Source organism: Nipponia nippon, unplaced genomic scaffold, assembly GCF_047370975.1.
Source record: "Nipponia nippon isolate SJK-2023a ecotype South Korea unplaced genomic scaffold, ASM4737097v1 scaffold_2, whole genome shotgun sequence".
Lineage (NCBI taxonomy): Eukaryota > Metazoa > Chordata > Aves > Pelecaniformes > Threskiornithidae > Nipponia > Nipponia nippon.
The window spans coordinates 1,199,088-1,220,409 of NW_028262336.1; the positions used below are offsets into that span (position 1 = coordinate 1,199,088).

Below are 21,322 nucleotides of genomic sequence, written 5' to 3' on the forward strand. Positions count from 1 at the left end.
CTCTGCAACTGCCTGACAGGAGGCTGGAGCTGGGGGGGTCGGTCTCTTCTTCCCCAGGAACAAGCGATGGGATGAGAGGGAACGGCCTCAAGCTGCGCCAGGGGAGGTTTGGGTTGGATATTGGGAAAAATTTCTTCACAGAGAGAGTGGTCAGGCCCTGGCCCAGGCTGCCCAGGGCAGGGGCTGAGTCCCCATCCCTGGGGGGATTTAAAAGCCAGGGAGACGTGGTGCTGAGGGCCATGGTTTAGAGGTGGACCTGGCAGTTGGGTTAACGGTTGGACTCGATGACCTCAGAGGTCCTTGCCAGCCTTTATGATTCTACGATTCCAAGATCTCCTGGGTTTTCAGGCCGGTTTCCTACTGCAGCATGCACCCTTATGTGCACCTTTTCATCCTTTGGAACCGAGAGCAGGAAATTGATGCGTGACTTAAACTTGGCAGGGGCGTGCCGGGATCTTGCCGTGTATCCCCGTGTTGGACAGAGGGACAGAGCCCTCGCTGAGGACTGACTGTCTTGCCCTGAAAAAATCCAGTCCCTGAAAGCTTAGGGCAGAGTTGGCACATGTTCCACAGAGCCTTAGCTGATGACAGGTTCTGTCCCTGCTTCCCCATGCTGCTCTGTCCCATCACAAACCCCAGTAGAAGTCCTGACCTTCAGGTGATGGCTCCAGGTCCGGGTGTAGTTGGAGAGGTCTCTGGCATCTGGGAGAGCGAAGGGAGGGACCTCGGTTGAGATGGTGAAGTGTGTTGGAGGGGGATAAGCCTCCCTGGGAGCAGACTGAGTTTCTGGAGGTATCATAGTCAAGGCAGGCCCTGAAAAGAGAGCAAGGTCGAAGAAGGGAAAAGCAGGGCTTGGGGAGAGGTTTAGTAGAAGACAAGTCATCTTGGGCTTGCCAGGCTTTGAAAGAAGGAACTGGGGCAAGAGCAGCCCTCATCTCGGTGGTTGTCTTGAGCAAGATGTGGGACCCGGTGTTTTGATCGAGCGAAGAACCAATTGAGCTCAGAAAGGGGCTTACAGCATCGAGACGGTGGTGGTCACCAGCCGCCAAGTCCTGGCCCGTCTTTGGGTCAATGTCTGAGAAAGAGAACAGGGAGGTGGGCATGGTGGGGATCAACTTGGACCTTTAAGATGTGAGGATCCATTCCTCTTTGGGCATGGAATTCCTAATCTTGATCTAATCCCTAATCCTTTTATCTGGATTCAAGCCTCTGTGCCCTGTTGGGTGCCGTCCTGCTTACGGATCTGGTGCCCTTGTGTGCTTTTCCGCTCTGTGGCAAGGGATGTGATTTATCTCGGCCCTCTCCAGGCGTTGCAAGGCTCTGGTGGTCTAGAGAAATGGAAAAGAGGTTCAGGTAGAGGAGGACCTTGTGTTAAGGCTGGGAAGCAGAGACAGGAGCCCAGGAGGGAGTTTTAGAGACCCCAAACCAAAAAGTAAGCATGGGAAGCGTATTGGGAGGGTCTCCCCTTTGCTCGGTCGGTTAACCTCGGACTTCAGAGAGTAGGAGGTTTTTTTCCCAAAGAAGGGACTCTCCGTTGACTCCTCCAGTCCTGGGAGGCCGTTCCTCACCTGCTGCTCCGGGTTCTGCTGCAGAAGCTGCCTCAGCTGCTCCAGGCTGGCATTGATCCGGGCACGACAGTGCTTTTCGATCAGTGAGATGGTGAGAGAATGTGAAGGCAAGGAGCAAGAGGGCAGATGTGTACCCCAGCGGGAGTAAGACACGCTGCCGCCGGTGCCTTCTGCTGAGCGACTGCGAGTTGTGCTTGGGGCTCTCCCTTTCACCGATCCCCTGGTTTGATGAAAATTCCCTTACCGATCACCAACGTAGGTTGTTAATCCAACGGAAGAGAACTGCAGGGAGGCAACGAAACGTCTGTGTGCACAACCAAGGATTTACTCCTCTTCCTCTGTCTTCGGACAAGCTGCGAGAAGCTCCAGGTTGGTGCCTGAGTCCGCGTGCGCAGCGCTGCTCTAATTCAGCTGCCTGAAACCAAGAGCACCCACGCAATCAGAAAGCCCACCTCTGTCACGCCACCCGAACTTAGACCACACCGAAGGCTGGTGAAGTTTTTCCCATTACAGTTTCGAGTGAAATGGTTTCCTGTTAAAACTGCTGTATCGGGGCAAAGGGAAGGATGAAAAAGATGAGCCTCTTTCTTACATTTCTGTCACGTCGGTGACAGCTCTTCCAGCAGGACGGAGAAAGAGAAGGTTGGATGTTCCCATCCTTATCCATCCTGTGGAGACAAAAATCCATTGTCGCTCCTTCTCCCCCAGCTGTCACCTTCAAACGGGACTTGTTGAAGCACCCAAGCAAAGTGGTTCGATGCCGCTTCTGGATCTTGCTACGGAGCAAGTAGGGCACCCAGACGTTGGCAGAGGGGCCTGCCCTGCGGCAAAGCCTGTGCGTAGGGGGAATATACACAGCTGTAAACCAGTTAAACCAACTTTAAGCCAAGATAAGAGATGAAAAACACGATAAATTTTAAAATAAAAATGGCTGTATCTGTTTTGATGGTTTTCTCAATCTCGTTTTCTCAACATTGGTCCTGTCCAACAGCTGTAGTCTTTTCTGGTTAAATCATGGGTTGGGTTAACAGGGACACTACAGCAACCCGCAGTTAAGGGTTGTTAAAGTCAGATACCAGCACAAGGTATCTGACTTAGCCACGCCAAACTATTCCCCGATTTAAAAAAAAATTAAATAATTACTAAAATAACAAAAGGGCCAATATTATAAATTTTACTTCACTGACAGATTTCAAGTAATGAGGGGGAAAAGAGCCCCTGGAATATGAAATTATTTCTAGTAGGGTGCTGTTCTGAAACTAATGCTCATTAGTAAGGTGATTAATGATCTGCAAGAAGATATTAAACCACCGCTGATGAAGCTTTCAGGGGACCCAAGGAACAATGAAGGTGATAAACGATGGAAACAGAGGAGATGTGCAGAACAGTCCGTAACTATTGGTGTGGTGTTTATTTATAAACAGCATTTTTGGCTGCGGCGAAAGCAGAAAGACATTCATCCAGGACCGTGAACGCGGTCTGCGCTTTTTCAAGATGGAGGACTGTTTTTGGAAAACTCTGGAGAGACTCCAAGAAGAATTAGGGGACTGGGAGACAACCAAGTAAATGAATGTTATTTGCGTAATTCCTCGGCTGCGGAGATGGGTTACGCTTGGAGGCGTCAGCCTGCGTTCACCAAGAAGGGAGGTAAAGGTTCTCCCCTGTATTGCCATAGCGAACCCGTTGCATGAAATCCGTGTATACGACACTAAAAAGGACCCCGAAGGACTCCAGAAGGGAGCAACGAGGATGACTTGAAGCCTGGAAACACCGACTGGCGCTACAAGATAACGTGAACTCAATGCTGTCGTGTCTGAGCTGGTTCCACTTGAGGACGGGCTGCCGTTACCTGGACGGGAAAGAGGCTTCCGACAGCAGAGGGCTCTTTAACCTAGCAGAAAACCTGCAGCTTCCTAACGATGGAGCGGGAAAGGAGATGCAGACCTTCACGGCAGAGCGGGATCGTTAGACCATACCCGAGTTTTCCCAGCTCTCGCTACTCCAAACCTCGATGAGGCGTCGGGAAGCGAAGTTGGAGAGCCCAGGAATGGGGCGAGGTCGTTCTTGGCCACTTGAGAAGCCAAACGACGTGATTATACCTGTCCCTTCAGGCTTTAAAGATCTATGAATCAGAGAGGAAAGCAGGCTGGCACGGCGCTAGACTGCAGGGGAGGGTGGGAAGGGGAAGAAGAAACCTGGGGACTTGACGAGGACTTCAAAGCGCAGGGGACCACAGAGCGAGCTGTCTGCGGGCACCAAGGTTGGTTTGGGGGCAAACGTGCCCGTCCATGGGGCGAGAGTGTAAAATCCCACAGGCAAAGGCCCCTCCCATGGTACCGACTCCAGTGTTGGAGAGAACAGGATTTAAAAATAGACCTCAATACAGGGTCTAGGTTAAAATCACTCGTTTGATTTTTGCAACATTTTTCTACTTTCCAAAACACTCTCTCAAAAAAAAAAAAAAAAAAAAAAAGACTCGATGCCATTTTTCAGCCCTGCCTTCAATGTAACTATTTCTTTTCCTCTTGGGAATTTTCTTTTATTTTAAAGACAACACTTCAAAAAACGCCCCCATGGGGAAACCCCACTTCGGTGATTATTGCTGCCGCGATCTCCTCCCATCTGGCTGCGTCTATAAATCCTGAGGGCACTTAATAGAAACTTAGGAGGGACAAAAAAAGGAGGTAGGGAGGAAGGGGAATAGAGTAGACACTTCCTATCTCCCGCTGCTGGTGCCATAATGATCAGAGGTAAGCTGGAAGTAGAGACAGCAGCCTCACGATAGCCGTCCCTTGCTAATAAGAGAAAAGGAGAACAAAGACTGCAAAAACAAAATACATGAATAAATAAATAAAACCCGGACACGTTGCCAAGTTGGATGAGGGTATCGCACAGGACGTAGGCGGCCTTGAAGAGGTCAGTTACAGCAAAGGGACTTCAGTAGCACAAAGTAAAAGGGAAAAGGCACATAGGACCTAAAATCAAGACTTTCTTAGCTGTAAACTGGAGCCTCTTTGATTATAAGCAGCAGGAAAGAAGAAAGAATCATAAGCACCCACCGAGGCGTCGAGGAGGAGCCACGCGTGCCCCGGCAGGCGTTTCTCGTAGCTATAGGTACGCGTTGCGCTTGCGTGCAAGATGTTGATGAGACTTCACCTGTGGAAGAGAACCGTGCTTGTTTCTCACCAAGAACGATTAATTTGAAGCGCAAGAGCGAGCTGGTAGGATAGCCTACGCACTACGGAGCGCTCACGACGTACGAGGAGGCTGGTTTCATTAAGCAAAGCAAAGTCTATGCTCAAGGGAAATAAATAGCAGGGAGGAAAAACTGCTTCGGCGAAAGCCACGCCGGCACAGGAGAATCTAAACGAGCTGTGAATCCATTTAAGCTGGAAATGAGGAAAACTTTCTAACCACGACAGCAGCCAGGTTGTGGGGCAGCCTGCCAAGGTGGGGACAATAAAATTAACCGGCTTTTGGTTGGCATTTGCGAAGCTTTCGCAAGGGATTATGAGACCGTAGCGGTAAGAGAGCCCGCTCGGTCACCGGGAGCCTCCTTCTCACTTCTGCTCCCACCAAACAGCTCCTCCATCTTCCCCCATCCCGAAGCCAGCGCTATACGCTTCAGCGGCGGATACAGGGAATCCCGCAGGAGCCGGGGCCAAGCCTCCCCAGAAACATTTTCTCCTGATCCGAAGGGGCTGGGGCTTCACTTGCGCCTTGGAGTTTTAACGCACGCACAAGTGCCACAGTAATTCTGGACGTTCTCGTTACTCGTAGATAAGGGTCACGGCTCTCAAATCCAGCTGATTTGGTATTTATTGAACTCATCGCAACGTGAATCTAATTGCAGAAAAAATTTTGTTACAAACGCCCTCCTTTCCCCAGCAGTGGAAGAGCCTGCCGCCAGCAGAGGAGGCAGAGGCAAATCCAGCCCCGGTTCCACCGCACGCCAGCAGGGATGCTCCCAAAAATCTGGAGCAGCCCCGAAGAGAAACACCCACGAGGTGGGTGGCTGAGGAACCAGCAGAGAAAGTGGGTGTTTTGTTTTGTTGTTTTTTTTTTTCCTGAGCTTTGCTTTTGCAAAAGGGATGAGGAAAGAGCAGCGCTGCAGGTGGGAACGCAGCCAGGCACCGCTGGAGAGGAGGGCAAAGATGGAAAAGGAGTCACAGAAGGAAAACGAGCAGCTATTCCAGGGCACAAAAGGAGACAAGAAGGACATCAGGGAGCCGAGAGATGCATTTGCAGCTGCTGGCGCGGACCATGGGACTCTCAGCTACGCTACCTTGCTCTGCGTCGTAGTGCTGCGTCGTAGTCCTGCAGAGCCAGGGCCCCATCCCAGGGGCAGGCACAACCCGGAGCGGCTGCTGGCGGCAGGGAGCCTTTGCGAGGAGGCACGACCCCGCGGGGAGCAGACAGGGACGCCCATCTGTCCACATTGGTTCACCCAACAGACCAGGCTCTCAGGCACCCACCTTCCACAAGAAGCCTTCGGAGGGGAGGGGAGCAAACGCCCCGTTAGAGCAGAGCTGAAGCATCCCCGCTTTTAGCTCTGGGGGAACCACACAGCCGCAGGAATGCCCTGCGGACCAGTAAATGCAAGCTGGCCGGTGTCCCCGTGACCTCCGCAGCGTCCCCGCAGCCCTGAAGGGTGCCGCAGCACCCACTCCCCGGCTGGCACTGGGGACCCGCGGGAGGACAGAGGCGGCGGGCGTGTATCCTGCTGCCGGGCGGAGGCAGGGCTGCCGTCCCCCCAGACCAGCCTGGGGAAACCTGCTGTTGTGAGACCTTCCTCGTTAAGCACAAAGACCACCTCTACCTCCAAAGGTTCCCCCAGCACAAACCACTGGAGGATGGGGAGAAGACGGGCAAGACCTGCAGGGTGCCTGCCCAGCCGGAACCCTCCTCGCCACTCACTGGGTACGGACAGGCACCGCGGCGGACGCTGGGCTGACACCATGGCGTCTGGCCCCATCGTCTGCAAGAAGGGGAGCGGCAAGCGCCCCAGAAGAAATTGTGGCCCCAGTAACGCAATACGAAGAATTACCCTCATTAACCATGATTCCTACTAAGAATCCGTGGCTACCTCTCAGCGCAGGGCGGCTGGCAAAATTCAGACATCCCTCTCCCCAGCCAGGTGGGAATCAGAGGAGCAGGGATAGGTCCTGTCCTACCTCCTCCCTTTTCTGAATCCGGGTGTGAAAGCCCCCCGGACAACACCCAAAGAGGGGTTGCAACACATCGCTGCGCAAGAGTCGGGACGCTTTCTGCGCTCGGGCTGGCAGATCTCCTGCTCTCCGAGCTGGGACGGACGCTTCTCCGCACCCTCTCTTCCGCAATCCCCTGAACCTCCGTCCTTTGGCAGGGCTTAGGGTGTCATGTGGCCAGGTATTTCTGTTCTGCTCTACTCAGGGTCTGTTTTCTCAGGCTTTTCTTTGGGAGAAAACAGGGTTAAAAAACACAAAAGACATTTACAATTAAAACGAAACCCTATAATAATAATGCTCAGTACTTACCCCGCTCTCGCCATCTGCAAAGTGATTTACAAATGTTAACTAATTAATTAATCTTCCCATCCTCTCTGACTGAAATTCAGAGTCACAGCTGAAGCAAGCAGGAAAATAAAAAGCGTGGTTTTCAGGTGAAGGGCAAAGGGAAACCTGTGCTCCTGCCCGCTGTTTGCCATCCGGCAAGGCAATCTGCGGCAATATTTTCATTCTGCACCGCACACCTCTCATTTATTTTTCAGTCATACCAAAGGTCTGAAGTAATTTTATCTGCTGCCTTCTGCTTCCTTTTTCTTAATAGAGGTCTTAAAAGGTGTTCCCTTTGAAAAGCAAACAAAATGGAAGACTTTCAGAGCTGTGCAGATGCCCCTTGAGCAAATACATTTAACCCCAAACTCTTCCAAAATCTGCAACACAACCAGCCTCGAGAGGGGCAAACAAGAAAACGGGAAGGGGGAGCAAGGCCTGCGGCCGCGCTCGGCAAACGCTGCTATTGGAGAGCTGAGCCGAGCCCCGGAGAGGGGGGGGAAGCTCGATGCCACAAACTGAAGTTACGGCAGAAGCGCACAGGCAGAGTAGCGACAGCCATGACTGAGCCGTGAGAGTCCGGGCCTGGGGCTTCGGCACGGCCTAGGTGCGGCAAGCCTCCCCCGGACCCCGCGTTGGTCCACGCTCTGGTTGCCGTCACCCACGTGTGGGGTTTTGTGCGCTCACGAGACCGCTGCCAGCGCACGTACGGAGCTCGGGCGCTGCTCCGCCTTGCCGCGTGCCGTGCGGGGCGCTCACGCAAGCCTGTCACCGGCGTGGAGCTCTCGGTGCTGGCTTGCGACGCTCCCAACTCCGCTCCCGGGATCTGCGGCCTGGATTTAAACTGCGGATTCAGGATGTTTAAAAAGACCCTTTGTGCCGAATAGCCCCAGTGTGGTTAAACAGAGCAAAGCCTAACAGGTCGGAGAGGAGCCGAGATGCTTGAGACAAAGAGCTGTTACAGCAGCAGGACTTTTGCAGGGCACAGAGATCCTCCTCCGTCACCGGTAACTTCAGCCCTCCCTATAGGTGCCACCGCCGCAGCCCAGCTCCCGCTGGGCCCCAGCCGGCTGCTAGGACGCACACTTTGCCCAGCTGCTTGGCTCCATCCCGAGCCCGTTCGCCTCTCTCCTCCGCGTCACACCCCACCAGCTTTGCAAGCGGCTCCTCTCCCGAAGGGCAGGAGGTGCCAGACATTTGGGAGGCGCTCGGGGCTCGCCAGGTATCGCCTCCGCTGTCGGGGCCTCGGTCCCGGGCCAGCCCTGCCTGGGGAGCGGGAGGATCCGAGGCGCATGAGGTTATCACTTCTCGCAAACAATCGCAAACACGGCGACTCTCCGCATCGAGAGAGACAAGGCGAAGACGATGCGACGCGGAGGGAGGAAGGCTTGAGGTAATTTAAAGGACAGCTGCAAAGCCTTGTCGCAACCCCTCCCTGCAACTTACGGAAAACACGACTCCTCAAGCAGACTCCCTGCTGCTGCAAATTAGCCAGACCCCCCTCAGCCGCCCCCGACGCGCTCCTGCAGCCAGGTTCGCGCCTCTTGCCTGGCCAACTTCACGCCAAACCTCTCCTACTCCGCGCTTTCTGGCCAGACGCCTGCAGCTGAGGGGCCTGATGCCTCGGGGCACAGAATGGGGGAGAGGTGCGGGGCCGCCCTAGCCGTTGGCGACCTCGGGCAGGGACAGCAGGCACCCCGGGACGGCCCGGCACATCCCAGCCCTGCGACCTTACGCACCGGGAAGAAAGCTGCTCGAAAACTTTCCGAGTTCACGGATTCAGGTGAGAGGGGTTTCCCACTGAAAGTCAGCGCTGTATTACAGCAACCCAGAATTCGTAAAACAGCAATATCGCACGAACCAGCATTTTGCGGCGTTTGGAGTAGAGATGACATCACACCTCGCTACCACTAAACCAAGCGTGGTCTCACCCCCCCACACACCCCCTCAACAAGGTCGGCTCCCGCCTACGCTGCCCCGGCTCCAGCTCTCACTCATCTGCGCAGGGGCTGACCCAGAAGAAAACTCACCCAGGCCAGGGAATTGGAAAAAGTCTCCATGCAAAGATCAGGGCTTTCCCTTGTTGGATTAAGTTTCCCGTGCTTTGCTCACCCACGGACACCCAGGTTCCGGGAATCACATTTTGGCAAGGAAAAACAAGGAAAGAGGCAGAACCAAGCGGGAGTCACGGCGTCAATTTACATTTACAGCAGTGGACACCGTCGTGGAACGGCAGCGCGACGCTCACATCCGTCCGACTCGGCTTCAAGACAGCCTCAGGGATGCATCCTCTGAAGAATCTGACTGTTTTTTCTGGGCATCTCACAGGAGTTAATTTGCATTAAAAAGATCTTTTTCGACCAGACTCCAACATCACCCGAGAATGACTTAAGCAGCATCTATACCCTGAAAACTCACCCAGACAGGCACTGATTCCGTTACCTTCGACTCTGTCGGACAAGTCCCCGCATCGCTTTCCGTCTTGTCCGGGATCACCGTGCACGTAGCGCTGACACTTTTCCCTCAACCTCTGCACCTTCCTCTCAGACTACCTGAAAAGCACCTCTTCTCAACGTTCCAGATGCAAATTAATCACACGAGAAACTCTTTAAATAAGATTTATGATTCATTCCTGCTTTACGGACTCTCGTCCCAGCTCTATTGAGCTGCTGTGGCACTGCCCTTTGGAAAAAAAGGAGTATTTTGAGGAGATATTCCACCCAGAAATGGGAGAGAGGCTCTCAGTATCACAACTTATCAGTATACAAGACAAAGAGACACCACCACAGGAGCACAAGTTTGTATAGATGTGTCCATAGATCTATTTTTTTTTATTGTTTTATATATATTTATAATATATTTATATATTTTTAAAAGAATCCCTTCAAAAACTACCCTCCCACCTAGCAAAACAAAGATTAAACAATCAAAGATGGCAGCTGCATCCTGGAGCAAAGTCTCCCAGGGGTCTCATAGAGCCAAAACGATTGCCGAGCACCAGCGCGCTCTTTCCAAGCTTCTGCGATGCCCTGCGGGTGCAAAGGTGACCGACGCAGTTTTACGGCTCTTTAAATTGACCTGTCAAAAGACAGGGAGAGAGAAAGAGAGAACCACCCGGCCGCGGCGGCGGGGGCTTGAGGGGTAGGGGAAACAGCAACGCGTACACCTGGAAGCTTAGAGTGTGAAATGCTGTGATGAAGAGGGAGGCACTGCCTGGGAAGTCGGTAAAGAAGATAGGAAAGAGAACAAACATGCAGGAGAATCAGTTGGCAAGATGGGTCTCGGAGAAGAGCTCAGAAGCACCACACTTGGGACCCTTGCTACCCCTCCATCCCCCAAATCTCTTCCTCTCACCCTCCCGGTTGTGAAGGGAGATCCAACTAGTTTGATTTAGACCAAATCTTCGCACTGCCCCGGAGCCTGCGGAGAGAGAAAGAAAACAACAACAAACCCAATTCAGAGGGGACACTAAGGCTCACCTCGACTTCCTTTTCTAAACGCACACAAAGAAGAGTAGCTGACGTTCTTCGCAAGAGGAGAACACGAGGAAGGCTTACGAACTCTGCTTCAGACCACGAGTTGCAGAGATCTTCCCCCAAATGAGCGAGACGAGCTCAGCTGGGACTACACACCCGAGCACCCCACATCCAAGGAGCAGACCCCTGCGGTCAGTAACCTCCCTGCTCCGAAGCAGGACTCCCCTCCGCTCGCCTCCCGCGCGCACGCACATGCACGCAGTGGCTCCGTTCGTTTGCCCCCGCTCCTCACCCTTTGGCTTTGGAAGTTTTCTTGCTCGCCTGGCGCTGGTTGGTGCCAGGGGCCGGCTCCCTGAGCTCTGTTAGGTGCTGTTCCGGGTCTTGGGATGTGGCTGCTGCGGCAGCTGCTGTCGTCACTTTAATGGTCTTCTTCAGGTTTGCTACCTGCAACAGCAGAAAAGCAAGAACCAAGGAATTTCCCACAGTTTTTAGTTTGGTTTGTTTTTTGTTTGTTTTTTTTTTGTTGTTGTTTTTTTAGTTTGTTTCGTGTTTTTTTGTTTTTTGTTTGGGTTTGGTTTCTTTTTAAAGCAAGGCCTGGATTTAAGAGCCACAAGCTCAGGCCAAACAACAGAGGTAAGAGCTGCTCAGAGCTCTGCATTGCAGAGGAGCGTTACGCCAATTTAGGACTCTTCTTCAGGCACAACCCCCTGCGGGGTCTGGCCTAGGGAAAAGGTAACGCCTTAGTTGAGCAGAGGCCGTAACAACCATGGGGTGCTGGCTCTAGTTATTTTGAAGCAAGGGGCACTGGCTGCTCCCTCCCTGGCCTGCTCACCTCGCTCTCTATCTGCTGTTTCAGCGCCAGCTGTTGCTCTTTATGTTGGTTGGCCCGGCTGACCTGTTCTTCAATGCCCGACAAGACGACCTCGCAGCCCTGGCACCTGGAGAGAAGACGTAGAACTGAACAGGCCAGGTAGTTACACCACATGAAAGATGACAGATTTCAACTCTAGAGGCCAAAAAAAAAAAAAAAAAAAAAACTGGCAGGCGATGGCTACACCAGGCAGGAGCCCAATGTAATAACGTAGCGACGCCATTACCTGGGAGGGGGACAAATAAAGCAACACGAGGTTAGGAACTGCAGATAAATCCCAGCCATCAGCCAGGGCTGTGCGAAGGTTGCTGCGGTCTCATCACCCCTCCAGCAACAAAGAGAGGAATTTGGAAAATGATTTTTGGAAAATAACTTTCCGTTGGAGTCTGGGAAAGGGGATCGAGTAGGTCACCTCATGACACTACCCCCCAGCGACACACAGAGGATCTGGGGAAGCCACCGGCCACTCCTGCAACCTTTTTTGGGTGTTAGTATCGGGGGCTTCCTCCTCACCACTCCTGCAATGTGCGGGTGATGGTGCTTAGCTCCTCCCTCCGGATGTCCCTCCCAATGCTGTAATCCACCTCCAGGCGCTGGTTCCGCTGATCCAAGCTCCCTCGCAGCACATCTGCGTACACGGCCTCAATCACGAGGTCCTCCAGTTGCCGGACGTTCTTCAGCTGTAACTGCTCCAGCAGCACTGAATAGGGGATGCACTGTGGAAACAGGAGGGTAACTAGCAGGAGGTAACTCCAGGGGAAGGAGAACTCGGGGCGGGCGGAAAAGCAGGGCCACTACCTTGATCTTGGCAGCCAGAGTAACGACTGACAGGTGCCTCAGTTTGTTCTTCTGAGCCTCTGACAAGGGAGGGAGGTTCGCCGCTTCAGCTATTGTCAGAGGAAAGAACGGGGTGTCAGAATTTATGCCTCATTTTTCCATTTCCCAGCCCTGCACAGAAGCATCTGCACCATGCCCGTGTCTCAAAGCTTCTGCACACCAATCCCCCGAGCGATGCTTCGTCTTGCCAAGCCATCCCCATCGATTCTCAGCTCGAAACACCTTTTCTGCACAGCCCTTCCTCCCCTCAGCCTCAAGTCCTCCTCTCTAGCTGTCCCCTCCCTTATTTATGGAAGTCTGTGCATCCCAGCGGATACCTAAGTCTTTCCCCTCGCCCCTCAAAAATGTCGTGCTCAAGATGTTCTTGGCAATTCCCCACGCAGCTGGCGAATGGCAGCATTAATTACTGCCAGGTATTCCAGCAGTCTCGGGCCCAACCCTGCAATCTGTCAGGCCGTAGCGACGGAGGCACGGCTCTTGCTGCGAAGGGGGACGGTGTGGGTGAGGGTCTACCACGGCTCGGGGCTCCGGGCTGTTTTCTGCACTGAGGGCCCGGCATCACCAGGGCTGGAAAGGGCCCCCGAACCCCGCTGCGCCCCCGGGACCCGGCCTCACCCAGGTAATCCGCGTAGGTGCCGTAGGCGAAGATGGTCAGGAGACGGAAAACGGGGGAGAACTCGCTGTCGGCCAGCTGCGGGGACACAGGGTCAGGCCCCGCCGCCCTCCGGGCCGCGGGCAGGCAGGGCCCGCCGGGCCTAGCGCCCGGAGCCGGGCCGGGGCCGGGGCCTGGGCCTGTCTCACCTCCCGGACGGCGGGCATGTCCAGCAGCTCCCCGAAGACGTAGATGCCCGGGGCCTCCAGCACCTGGTGGATGAGGCTGGCGAGAGCGGCGCCGCGGGCCGCCTTGGCCAGCAGCAGGAACTGCTCCTGGCTCTGCCCCGTCACCTTCCCCTCGGCCGCCATGGCCCCGCCGCCGCCCTCCCGCAGGCCCCGGCCCCGCCGCCGGGCGCCAGCCGGCTCAGCCCCGCCACAGCTTCTCTATGGCACCGCCGTCGCAGAGCGGCGGCTTCCGGGTGTGACGCTACCCGCGTCGCGACCTCACGCCCGCCTCCGACTGGGGGAGGCAGCGGTACGTCCCGCCTTCGCCGCTTTCCCATTGGCCGGTCACCGGGGCCGAGCGGCGGGGCGGGCCTGCCGCGAGGGCGCCCCCTGCCGGCCGGGGTGGGCTCCGCCGACCGGAGCGGCGTCTCCTCACCTCCCCGGCCGCCGAGCACCGCCCCGGGGCGCCGCCCGCCTGGGCCCCGGCCTCTCCGGGCCCCGGGGCCGGGCAGGGCCCGGCAGGCGCAGGCCCACGCCGGGTGCCCGCCGCTGCTCCGCTCCCTGCAGCCCGGGCGGTTCCGTGGGGCCCGGGGCGCGGTCTGGCCCGGCGTGAGGCGGCAGGGGAGGCCTGGCCGCACCCCCCCGCGCCCCACAGGGCCCAGGCCGGGACTGGGCCGCGCAGGGGCTGCCTGGGTGCTCCAGCCTGACCGTGGCCGCCGGTTTGTCACCGTGCCGGTTGCAGGTGCCGTCTGTCCATCCGTCGTCTGGGCCGCCAGCACCCGCTCGCTCTCAGCCACCCATCTTCCGTCAAAACCTGCCCTGAGCCGCCCCGCCGTACCGAAGGGCGTCCAACATGCTGTACTCCGCCACCCATCTTCCATCAAAACCTGCCCTGAGCTGCCCCGCCGTACCGAAGGGCGTCCAACACGCTGCAGCAGGCGTAACGGTCGCAGGTGCCACACGAATAGCCACGGACTTACGGGTCTTTGCATTCATTGTGGTGAATATCTACTCTTTATCCCTACAATATGTGAAAATAACTGCTGAGAAAACAGATACACTACTCTACAGCACAGTATTTTTCATATTTCAGTGATGTATTCTCTAAGCACCACACCAGAATTAAAAGAGACGCGTACAATACCTTGAGTGTGCCTACACATCGCACTCGTCTTCGCTTTCACGCCATTAAGATCTCACTATTTTGGGCAGTGTTTTGGGGATATGTAAATGTAAGAAATCTTGACGTTGCAAAGCACTGTACTTATGTATTTAAACTGTGCGTTTCTTAAATCCCTGCTTGCATCCCCTCCTCTACTGCATTAATTTTTAGAAAAAAACTGCTTTACTATCTGCTGAATCATTAACCGTTGCTCTTGTCAAGAAATGCATCCCTGATGCAGGCAGGGTATGGCCATAAAAAAGATGGTTTAAACACTCCACAAGGATAGAAATGTTTATGCTGTGCTTTAAGTACCTCTTCGTGGCCAAATGAGTTCGTGTAATGCGATCGGGAGGCATCGCCGAGGGCACGCTTCCCCGCGTTAGGTGAAAGAGCTGGTTTTACAGTGATGGGACTAAAAAGTGAGGGTCATTTGGGGAAAAAAAAACCTTCGTAGCTCTTTTTGTCTTCTATAAATCATGTGGTAGGTGGAGGTGAGTTGTGAGGGGGACTGGCAGGAGCACAGCCAGCAAACACTCGTTTCAATAAGCAGCGTGAAGCTGTTTGGCCAAGAGTTTCCAGCTCGGCACCAGCTCCCTCGTGGCTGGCTCCTTCCGAAATCAGCCATGATTTTCCATGAAAGCAAAGGAGGCCACAAATTGCTGGGAGCCCAACGTAGCCTGTGCAGGCAACGTGGTTTGAGCCTGTTAAAACCTTAGTGCTGTCAGGGTAAGTTTGCACTCCAGCACGTGATCGCCAGCAAGGGAATCGGTCTTCAGCTTGATCAGTTTAGCACGTATTAAAGGCGGTTGACTTGTACTTTGCCAGACTTCTGTAAGCGTAACATCTTGAAATAAGCAGAACATCTTGGAATGTTCATCTGGGTAAAGTCTAAGCTTGTTAAGGTTTTACTTGCCAGTATCAATAACTCTCTTCTCATCGCTTGCTTCGACTCTAGTTCTTCTCAGGCAGCTGCTGTGGCTGAGTTGTGGAGAAGGCTCCCTTGGGGTACTGTACGGCTCCAAACACAATTTTAGAGCTAGAAAGCACAACCCATGGCTGCCTTGGGGAGCTCGGTCACTGTGAGAGGTTGCTCCAAGCTCATTTCATCGAATCATAGAATCATAGAACGTCCTGAGTTGGAAGGGACCCACAAGGATCATCGAGTCCAACTCCTGTCCCTGCGTAGGACAACCCCAGAATTCACACCAGGTGTCTGAGGGTGTTGTCCAAATGCTTCTTGAATGTTGTCAGGCTTGGCGTCGTGACCACCTCCCGGGGGAGCCTGTTCCAGTGCTCCACCACCCTCTGGGTGAAGAACCTTTTCCTAATGTCCAACCTAAACCTCCCCTGGCATATCCTCCTGCCGTTCCCTTGGGTCCTATCATTGGTCGTCAGGGAGAAGAGATCAGCGCCTGCCCCTCCTCTTCCCCTTGTGAGGAAGCTGCAGACCGCGATGAGGTCTCCCTTCAGTCTCCTCTTCTCCAGGCTGAACAGACCAAGTGACTTCAGCCCCTCCTCGTACGCCTTCCCCTCTAAACCCTTCACCATCTTCATGGCTCATCTTTCAACGGCCATATGTGTTGTCCTTACCCCTTCTCAGGGTCCCTTCAGTCCCTAAGGCTCCTCCAGTGCTTGCTCTCCACGCCGAGGCTACTGACAGAAGAAGGGAGCAGTGCGGCCAGCGATGATCAGTGTGGAAAAGTGGAAAACCAAACTTCTAAGGTTAATGGTCATGCCACCAGAATTAAGTGGACGTCACTCAAAACTAAATCCATGCAGAAGGAGCAAAACGGCTCTGAGTGCCTGGGGCAGGGAGGCAAACAGGAGAAGGTACCCAGACCCTCAGTCCTGTGCCGGTAGAGCAGGTTTTCACTGACGTGCTCTGCTGCCCCTTTAGCTTTGGGATGTCTCGGTCTCATTTGCCTCAAAAATCTGGAGCTGAACAAAGAGGCTGCTCTGGTCGGCTTCCGTGGGTACGTGCACATGGGCACAGTCAATCCTCTCTCCTAGAAAAGGGCCCCGAAGGGCGTTGGCAGAAGCTGTCCTGCCCCGGGTCCTCGGTGAACGAGGTGGGAAGGAGCATTTCCCGCACTCGGTCGGGTAAAATATGACCGAGACACATTTTACCCAACAGACACATCTTCAGGACAGGCTGAAGATCGTGGTGGCCCAGGGAGGCAGGGAGAGGCTATCAACCCGTATTCTCAGAGCTGGCAAGGTCTGGGCTTCGCCATAGAGCAGGATTAAAGGCGAAGCAGGACTTGTAAGGTTGGGTCAGAGCTGTGAAGGCAGGTTCCAGGGCGATATTAACGAGATCTTACTTTTCCCTCTCTGTTTCTGTATTTGGGTCTGATTCACCATAGCCTTGCACCAGCTGTGTTCACTTACACCGGCGCAGAGCGCATTCAAATCAGGTTTAGACATAACCCCGCTGATTTGTAGTGGTTTATTACTCTCTTCCCCACCCCCTCGCCGGCTCCTTCTATCTCCGTTTTATCTCCCTATCGATCTGTTTCTCTCACACTCTCTGACACGCTTGCTGCCTTCCATTATTAGTCAGATAAAGCCAGGCAGCCCGAGCATCCCAGCTACATGATGCTCCCTCTGTCCTCCTTCTCACCTAGGTCCTATCTCCCGTGTGCTGGGTCCCCACGTTTTTGTCTGCTCCTTCTTTGTCCTGCATAGAGCTAAAACAAGGGCAAAGACCAGAAAGTCCTTTGAAGGACTCAGACCCTGAGCTGTCCAAATGAGAAGGTCATCGTCTTCCGAAAATAGGCAAACTCTTGTCTGAGTGCACGGTAACGTCCCCATGGCTTAGCCAAGTCTTTGCCTCGTCCCTAGATCGGCGTGCCGGGTGTTGAGATTAAATTCCAGACTCCCGGAGTTATTAACTCCCATGCTTTCATGTTGTTCACAAAGCAAATGCCCATCTGTGTGGTCACAGGGAAACTGTGAAATGTGATTTTCATGTAACCTAAAGAGTCGTAAGTAGGAGGCGAAGAGTGCAGATGAAAGCAAGTCTTTACAACATTCCATAATTTTAAGATAAATCTCGTGACACGGGGAGGTTCTGCCTTGTTATTTCTGAATGTCTGGGATTTCTAATCCTTGCTGTAACCACCCCTAGCATCATCCCTCTCTTCTGATCTCACTCTGGTCTTTCCAGAAAGAAACCTCCATTCCCTTTCTTTTTTTCCTTCTTTCCTATGCGCTCACTGTCCCACTTAAAAGCCCGTGGAGCTGTACCGTCTCATTCTAGGTTGTTTCTCTCTTCAGCACCGCAGAATCCAAATAACTTGTCAAAACGCTGATGATATTTTTTCCCCAGTCCTTCTTCAAATATAGCTAGGGTCACGTCTTCTGGGACGAGTTTTCACAACTGCGTGTAACACGGACTCTGAGACGCAAACACTGTGAGGACGAAGGAGGCTGGGGTGAATCGCGTGATACCGACATGATCCAGAAGGCTTTTCACCCTATAACTTGGACCGGACTAATGCGCACAGGGTCGTAAGACCTGCACCTAGCTACACCTAAAGGCAGCCCGCTATCAGCAGCTTACGGAGGAGTTTAAGAAGAGGGTAACTGCGCGGTAACTCTTCCTCCGACCCGCTCTCACAGCCCTCGGGGTTCTGCAGACCAGGAATTGTCTTCCAGACAGGCCTCTGGTCGTGATTCAAAGGCTCCAGAAGAGAGAGGAGCTTGCACTTCACTTGGTGGTTTGTTTCTGTGATTAATCACTCTCCGGTGACTGGCTCTTGTTATTCTCTGCCAGAATATCTGGTAGACTTTTCCCCAGGAAGGAAGTGATACTGCAAGCAAGTCATGTCTCGTTCTGCTTTTTGATACATTAAACAGGTTGACCTCTTTAAATTACTGAGATCTCCAGCCTTCGGATCACCTTTGATTCAAAGTTATTTTTAAAAAATGGAGCAGGAAGCAGTGTACAGTTTTCCAGCATGGGACTTACCCAGACACAGAGAGAGGTTTAATCATCTCCTTGCTTCTCTTCCTTACTTCTGTCTTTGCACGGCCGGGGATCGCTTCAGATCCACCCACTGCTGCAGCCTGGCCCACCAGCCTTGCGTTGGGTCTTCTGCCTGTTACGATCCCTAAATCCTCTTCAGATCACCTCTTTTCAGGACTGGAAGCTGGTCTCTGTAGACACGGACGTTTTTTCCTGTTCACGGCTGTACAATTTGCTCTCGGCTGTCTTACAAGAAGTTTTATGAGAATGACCACCTTACCCAGTGCGGTAGGTCATTCTCTGCTGGTCCCATCCTCGTGATTTTTAACACTCTAACAATACTCGTGTCCTCAGTAACACGTGTCAGGAGGAACTATATCTGCTTACCAAGCACTGAATAAAATGGTGAGTCATACCTGACCCAGGGCTCGTTCCTGGGCATCCACGTAAGGAACGCTGCCGCTCAAGGGTGGGCTTCCAGGGGTGACCTCCTCTGCCTTTGCAGGTCGTTAAATGGAGTTAACCAGCTCCCTTAACCTCCTCCTCTCTTAATATTGCAGAACGCTGGTTTTTCTCATCAGCATGCTTTGGGATATTAATGCTTCCAGAAGCCTGGATAGATCTAAGCCGTCACTTTTTCCAAACAAACCTGTAGTCACATCAAAGACTGACAAGAACAAAACAAATTTATGCGGCAAGCTCCGTTTCCTCCAAATCAGGCTGATGGGCATTAACTGGAGAATCTCCTATCAGCTCTTTGTTGCTTTGCCTCGAAACTTCCAGGTCTTCTGTTTGCTCTTTACAAACATTGGCAGGGCACAGCTTTCTTCCCGTCTTTTGGGATGTCTCTGATATTCCAGACCTTATTAACCAGTTGTTCGGAGAGCAACGGGGCCCAGGAAACTGGGTTCTCTACGGACTTGTTTCCTATATGTTCTATACCTCCCACTTCGACCGGGGTATCTTGACGATGCCCTTTCTGCCACATCTGCGAGTCCTTTCCCCTTGGTCTATAGTCTATGTCGCCGGGCTCCACCACTCTCTAGCATACACAGTTTTCCCAGTATTTTCCGCTTAATTCCTTTGGCCTGCTGGCTGGACTGCTCTGGCCTATGGGGTTTTGCCCAGCAGCATGGCTATGGGCTCTCCTCCAGCACAGGCACCGACAGCGTCTCGCTCCGCTGTCAGGCTGCCGGTTTTCATACAACTTCTTGGATCTTATTTATCTTCTAGACTCTGTTTTTTTTTTGTCAAACCCATGGCAACTAACAGACAGACAGACAGGCAAAGTTCTGCAGACAGCAGGGCAACCACCTGGGTCTCTCTGCCCTTAGGAAACAACGCTAAAAACAGCAGCAATGGGCTGCTTGGCCTCAGGACTCTTGGGCGTAAATGATCTGTACGTGATGATTTAAAAGTGACGCTGCCAGACGGAAAGAACAGCCTCATGTCCTCATGGCCGGGCAGGGAGGTGCTTCATTGTCCTCACACGACATACGCTGGCTCCTGGTCCAAATCCTGGCCAAACAGAGCTAATTTTTCCATTTCCATCTTCTTTCCGTCACCACATCACCCTCGCTTTAACACCTTCGGAGTAATACTTTATACTGGGCGTCGCTCTCGGATCCTCTTTCCACAGCTGCTCCTCCATCAGCCCCCCTGATGCCATCTCTCCCCGTGAACTTCCTTGTAATTTTCCGGTGGCTTTCCTCTGAGCCCACCCCACCCAGCGTACCTCCAGCTGCCACTCTGCTCCTCTAAACCAAACAAGCCATTCCCCTTACATCACCCAAGAGTGATGTCAGAGTGACATCAGCCCTTGCGCTCGCCGTTCCCATCACCTCGGTGCCTTTCCTGACTCCCTCCCCACATCTCCCAGGGTTTTTGGTCCCTGCAACATCCTCCTCCTTGTTCTCTCTCATCTCTCTGGCTCCTTTTGCTTCCTTCCGTAGTTTTGCTCTTCAGGGGGATTTTCAGTGTTTGCGTCATTTGGATTTTCGCCCTTTAACTGACCTTTCCCCGGTTGAAATTTCTCGTCTGTTTTGTGCTTCCCAATTATACTAAACACATTCGTCAGGATTTGAAAAGGTCAGAAAGAGCCCGTGTGGCTGATGTAGCCCCTTCCAGAGCTTTCTACCCTCCGCTCCCCCCAGGTGAGAAGGCAGGAGGGGAAGCGTGGAGAGCAAGACAAGCTGAACGCCGGCTCGTGCCGCGCCGCCGTGTCCCCGGCCACGTCTCTACAGGTGGTTTCTGGGATGAGCGTGCGAGGGCTCGCTGAGCGAGATTTGCACAGATCATTTCTACAAGTCCCGGCGGGGCTCGAGACGAAAAGGCTGGAAAACGCGACAGAAGCCTGGATGATCTCTGACATAAAGCCCTGTGTGCGTGAGGGGGACAAAAGCCGGGGGGCTCGGACGCGTGCGCGCCTGTTGACACACAATGGCGCCGCATCTCGTACGAACCCGGACCGTGACATCTCCTCCGGCAGCGCCGTCCTCCCGCGCCCCGACCTCCCAGTGACCGTAAGCCTTAACACAACCGCATCCCCGTGCCGATACGTCCAAACGCGCACCGACGTTACTCCCAAACGTGTGAAAAACCCGTTGACTCTCCCAAACGCGCTCACAAAAACAGGCGGGGGAGTCAAACGTCCCGGCACAGGAAAGCTCGGATCAGCCTGGTTCATCAGCGCAGGAGCTCGCGGAGGCCGGACGAAGAGCAATGGCCTCAGCCCCCTTGGGTGTCTGTCCAAAGTTGGCAGGACCCGTTCCGTCCGTCCTGCCATGCTCGGGCTCGGTCCGTTTGTCATCTGCGTCCACTCCTGACGCAGCGGCAGGTCGCTTTACATCTCGGTGCTGTCTCTCCTATTCCTTTCTGTTTTTTTCCCAGGGTCAGCCACGGTTTTTCCTCATCGCTTTATGATGAAAAGTTTGATTGTTTCTGAGGATCTGAGGAAATTACTTTCTCGCTTCCTCGTATTTCAAACCCGGGAGTGGAAACTGTCTTTCTGTCATTGGCTTTCTTCTCTCGCCCGTTGGTTGCTCAGCCGCTCCCTTCTGATTTGGACTCTGCTTTCCGTTTGGTA

At 53.6% G+C, this 21,322-nt stretch overlaps 1 protein-coding gene across 1 annotated transcript; it reads right to left on the bottom strand.

Moving 5' to 3' along the window:
• Positions 1-9,286: 9,286 nt before the first annotated feature.
• COPS7A (COP9 signalosome subunit 7A) lies at positions 9,287-13,377 on the bottom strand. Its single transcript, XM_087756244.1, has 8 exons — positions 13,088-13,377; positions 12,902-12,977; positions 12,248-12,336; positions 11,963-12,165; positions 11,411-11,516; positions 10,871-11,022; positions 10,457-10,522; positions 9,287-9,654 (listed from the first exon to the last, which is right to left on the bottom strand). Exons 1-7 carry the CDS (start codon positions 13,247-13,249, stop codon positions 10,483-10,485), a joined length of 828 nt encoding a protein of 275 aa, XP_087612370.1. The 5' UTR covers positions 13,250-13,377; the 3' UTR covers positions 9,287-9,654; positions 10,457-10,482.
• Positions 13,378-21,322: the final 7,945 nt, after the last annotated feature.

What these genes read in the sequence shown, in the direction of transcription:
- COPS7A (XM_087756244.1), bottom strand. Translation starts at nt 13,249, where the DNA reads ATGGCGGCCGAGGGGAAGGTGACGGGGCAGAGCCAGGAGCAGTTCCTG. An exon ending in CACCTACGCGGATTACCTGG is followed by an intron (nt 12,337 to 12,901) that starts GTGAGGCCGGGT and finishes CTCTGACAATAG; the next exon opens with CTGAAGCGGCGAACCTCCCT. An exon ending in ACCCGCACATTGCAGGAGTG is followed by an intron (nt 11,517 to 11,962) that starts GTGAGGAGGAAG and finishes TCTTCTCTCCAG; the next exon opens with GTGCCAGGGCTGCGAGGTCG.